This window comes from Limulus polyphemus, unplaced genomic scaffold (assembly GCF_000517525.1).
Source record: "Limulus polyphemus unplaced genomic scaffold, Limulus_polyphemus-2.1.2 Scaffold4890, whole genome shotgun sequence".
Lineage (NCBI taxonomy): Eukaryota > Metazoa > Arthropoda > Merostomata > Xiphosura > Limulidae > Limulus > Limulus polyphemus.
Window position 1 is genome coordinate 12,966 of NW_013670500.1, and position 5,060 is coordinate 18,025.

The 5,060-nt window shown below is 31.6% G+C and overlaps 1 protein-coding gene across 1 annotated transcript in view; it reads left to right on the forward strand.

The window, feature by feature from the left end:
- LOC106471830 (UDP-GlcNAc:betaGal beta-1,3-N-acetylglucosaminyltransferase-like protein 1) overlaps nt 1-4,457 on the forward strand; it is a gene marked incomplete at its 5' end in the record, with an annotated part of 10,178 nt that extends 5,721 nt beyond the window's left edge. The window contains 5 exons of the mRNA XM_013932449.2: nt 503-627; nt 2,122-2,257; nt 2,931-2,999; nt 4,145-4,223; nt 4,435-4,457. Of these exons, the coding sequence (XP_013787903.2) occupies nt 503-627; nt 2,122-2,257; nt 2,931-2,999; nt 4,145-4,223; nt 4,435-4,457 (432 nt within the window). The remainder of the gene's footprint in view (nt 1-502; nt 628-2,121; nt 2,258-2,930; nt 3,000-4,144; nt 4,224-4,434) is intronic.
- Nucleotides 4,458-5,060: the final 603 nt, after the last annotated feature.

The window sequence follows — 5,060 nt, forward strand, 5'->3', positions numbered from 1 at the left end:
TGCCTGACAAAATGTGGTTACTCGTGCATTTTCTTTACATTTTTGACAATCCATCTGTCGGTTCATTCGACTCTGGTTTCTAATACTATCCTCCATTTCTTCTCATAACCCCTCTAACTTTCTGCATTTTCTGATTTCTTTCTTATTGAGAAATTGTCGACGGTAAACATGGCACAGCAGATGAAACAGGAAAATTAAGTTTTATAAGGAAAAATGTGCAAGAATGAGAACTAAACCAAATAATTCCCAACTATTAAATTGAACAACTACTTGTAGAAGTTCAGTTGTTGAAATGATAGTTTCACTTGTCCCAGACAATTGGACAAACAATAGATTAGAAGTACTATGGTATTAATCAACATTGATATTCGGTGAGTTAAAACAGTTCTCTTATAACAAGTAATGTATGTTCTTTATTTTTCTAGTGAAATTTTAGCAGTTATTCGTAAAAATGAAGTAAAAAAAGTGTTGAGTCAGTGTCTTTAGTGCCTATCCTTTGTAGGGTACACCAGAAGATCTCCTTTTCTTCTTCTCACATCTGCGAAACGGAGGAAAAGTACATCGAATTGATGAGGATTTGCTCACTTATCGCTACCATCTTCAGGCCACAACATTTTCTGTATCCGAGTAGGTGAGATTTTTTTCGAGCAATTTTAGAGTATGTCATCTGACCAATGGTCAGTTTATGTTTGAAGCCTGATAGACTGATCCGTTAACAGATTCAAAATCTTCTGGACGACATGAGCTTTAACTCCAGTGGGTTCAAATTGTAGTAGCTTGCCATAATAAAAAAAGTGTGTGTTGGATTTCCAAAACTTAAACATACTCACGTGTCTGGTATAACATTAAATTTACCACTGAGAATATATTTATAAACATAAAATGTTATTATTTAATATATTTATATACTTTATATTTAGTAAGAACAAAATGTGATGGGTAAAAAAAAAAGTATATTTTGTGTTTCATTCTTAATATTATCTGAATTTTTAAGGTAGTTTTAGGATTAGAAACTGGTACACCACATTATATGAGAACAGTGTACAAATAGGTCAGAATGAATTTATATTTCAATGTAACTTTGGTGAATATTTGGAAGGCATATGATTTGTTCAACACCAAGTCATTATGCATTTATAATCTTTAGTACTTTCATAACATCACAATAACGTTGATAATAATTTAAAGCACATTGTTCTGTACTGGCCAGTAGGAAGAGTGTCTGGAATAGCATTTCACCATTCCCTTACTTGTTGTTTGCTACTTCCTTCTAGCCCCCAGTGGCACAACAGTATGTCTGCGGTCTTACAACGCAAGAATCCGGGTTTCGATATCCGTGGTGGGCAGAGCACAGATAGCCCATTGTGTAGCTTTGTGCTTAATTACAAACAAACAGCATAGACAAGCCCTCCAGTGGCACAGCGGTATGTCTGCGGATTTACAACGCTAGAATCCGGGTTTCGATACCCGTGGTGGGCAGAGCACAGATAGCCCATTGTGTAGGTTTGTGCTTAATTACAAACAAATACTTCTTTCTAGACCTTTCACTCGATGACCAAACGTTGTGCTCTGTCACCAGAGGCGTTCTACACCACCAAACTTGTTGTAATTTAAATGTTACTCGTGTCGATATTAAGGTGCGATCATTTAGATTTTGTAGTATATTCGTATTAAATGCAAAAATATTTTGTATAGCCACATCACAAAATTATTTACGTAAAGGTCAATGAATATTTGTACATTTTAATCTCGATATTGATAATTCCAATTTAATATTATAAAGTGCAGTTGTATGCTTAGGTGTCAGTAAAAATATTTCCTTCCAAGCCATAAATAGTATACTTTGTTATTGTATTTTATATATGTGTGGTTAATGTGTTTGTTTGTAATCTCAGTTTTGTGTCATTGATTTATGTTTTATATCTTACAAATGTTAGAAAAGTAATAACATCAATTCAACAGTTTCAATCTTAGGCTATCGGGTAGCTTGCCAAGAACAAAAAAAAAACATCCATTCTCTAAAAATTGAGATTTTTAAATTTGTTTGAAAGGAACCAGTATTAGGCTAAATTTTGGTTTTTATCAAGCATACTTAGGAGCTGTTTCTGATTGCTATTTTAGAGACACCATTTGGAACATTCGTGTCGGAGAATTTGAAGAGCGTGTTCTAGCCAAGTGGCAAAACTTTACAATATGGAACGCAGGAAAACAAGGAAGAAAATTATTTCGCTCTTTGACATCAGCCAATCAGTCAAAGGTTTATAACTTTGATTTTTTGTCCTTATACAATTCTAAGTTTCTACTCTTTCTTGACTGTTTATATACTTGAAAGGTAACAAGTTATACGTTGAAATATGAACTGTGTAGAGTATTTTTAAAGAAATAGCATTACTGTCACTGCAGTATGTGTTTATAACATTCTATAAGGTGAATATACATTGAGGGTTTTCTTTTAGATAATAACCATCTATTGTATATTTGAAGAACCTGTTAGTTATTACTATTTATAGTGGAAACTAGGATCATTTTTCTTTGTATAGTCTTATATTTTATTAAAGGCTGTATTAATACCATTACCATGTTTACAGATTCACCCAATGTTCTGTATTTTCGATGTTTTGTTAATATTACTTAAAAGATCCGTTATATATTTTTTAATCAAAGTCTACAGCTACAAGCTGTGTAAAGAGTAGCAGACATTCACTAACTTGTTTTTGTAAAACCACGTGACCAAAATACCATGGAAATGTTTTTATACAGTCTTCTAGACTCCATGCTTTATATAAACTTTAGATAAAAACACCTTAAGCCCAGTGTGTAATCTAAACTCTGTATCAAAATATAAACACCATAAAAACAGATTTAGTCAACATGTTGCTAGATACATTACATACTACCTTACAGCAAACTTCTTATTGGACCTGTTACAGGTTACAGCTTTCTGTGATGTGGATGAAAAGAAGATCAAAAAGGGTATTTACATACACGAAGAATCAAAGGTACGTTAGTGGTTTGCAAGAATCGGGAAAAAAAATCACACCCCAGGTATTATACTTGTACATGGTATCTTACAGGCATCACTGAAATACATTTATATTAAATAATAGGTTAAACAGTTGTCAAGTTTTTTTTTATATATTTATTTTAAGAGGATGACATTTTGAGCTAGCGCTCTTTGTCAGATCGTACAGTTGTTGTAAGCTGTACGATCTGACAAAGAGCACTAGCCCAAAACGTCACCCTCTTAAAATTAAAAAAATGGCTGTTGTTTAACCTATTCTTTGTCACCTGTGCTGTTAACTATATATTTCTTTTTATATCACTGAAAGGCATAATGTATTAGAAGTAAAAACTGCATTTAATTCTCCTAATCTGATTTTCATTCCTCATTTTTTTGGACTTGAACTCTAAATTCACAACCTAGAAATTATTACTTTTCAAATGATAGCAGTAAAACTGTTAAATAAGTTATCAGATCAATTCTGGTAATATAATTTAAAATACTCTCATCATTGAGTTAAAGCATTCGACTAATCGAAGATGTAAAATAAACGTCATTATAATTGTTTTTATTTCTTGGTTGATTTAATTTTTTCAATACTTGTACGTCATAATCAGTCAGTAACTTATTACAAAAGAATTATGTTAGTGAAGGTTTTAATTATTGATTCATATAACCACTCGTAAGGGTGATAATCAAGAACTCGCAGCACACGATAGAGTGGCTCATCTTCTACTAGTCTTTTCAAACGTGAAATTAAAGAAGTCGTTATGTTTTTATCTCTCCAAATACAGGATTAGATTATACATTAATTTTGTGATCTGTTTCCATATATCTTGGGTGTGAATCTTTCGATGCAGCTAAGGTAATCCTATTATGGTTTAGAATAAAAATTATTTTGGTAAAAAAAGTAACACTAGATACTGTCTAACTCATACTCTGCAGGAATTTTCTATGAGAGGTAATATTTTCCAAAAGCTGTTAAACTCGGAGGAAAGTAAAGCTTGGAAGTTATTCTGATTCCAAGTTACATCTGTTGTTACTGCTGTTTTTTACATATATATACAATTCGGAAGTTAATGCAATTTTTATCTGTTTAGAATATGTACACTGTATATATCACATTTTAAGTTTTCCCTCTAGGAAATTCCAAAGCCAAGAATTCCTATTATTCATTTTACCGAGGGCAAGCCACCGTTTATCATCTGTGTGAAACTGGTAAGTTTACTTTCTGTTGCTTTCATATAAAAACTACACTTAACTATTACATAAGTCACAACAGAAGGAAAAACGGACATGCCTGTATTAGAAAGATGTTCGTAATACTGTGATATTAAGACTTTGTGGCCTAAATAATAGTGGATTGAATATTTTATAAGTTCGATGAAAAATGTAAAACACTGGTCCAATTATATTCTCTAAAAAACATATAGTGACAGGTGTACGAATCCATTAATTTATTGATATTTAAATAGACATAAACAGTAACAACATCATAACTCCAAGTAGACAACATAGTAGTTAGACATGGTTCAAAGGGCAATAAAACAAAATTTAATTATAAATAGATATACAATGTTACGAACTTAGAGCTACTTAGGATAAACGAATGTAGTTTCATGTTACAATTTGAAGTCATTCTAGAAAGAAAAAAAAAGGTAATTTAGTTTTATTTCTTTTCTCTTTTTTTTTGGCGGTTACGAGGTCGGTCGAATTGGCCAATCCCATTTTAAGATAGGGTAGAGAAAAAACATTTGAGATGAGGAATAGTATTTTTAATTTTAACATGAAAATTACTTCGCACACAGACTATTCAAAACAAATACTCAATATATTCATGGAAAAATCTGTATTGTATTTTACTCAAAATACTTGACTAAAAAATACGATTTTTTGTTTGTGAAAGACTTGTAATGTTAACTGAAAGACTACCAAGTATCGTGAAGTATTAAATCTATAAAGACCTTAAACGAGTACAAAAAAAAAGGTCACGTGGTCGGTCAAATTGACTGAGCTAATCCAAATTACAATTAAATTTATTAATGTCACAAAAATAATT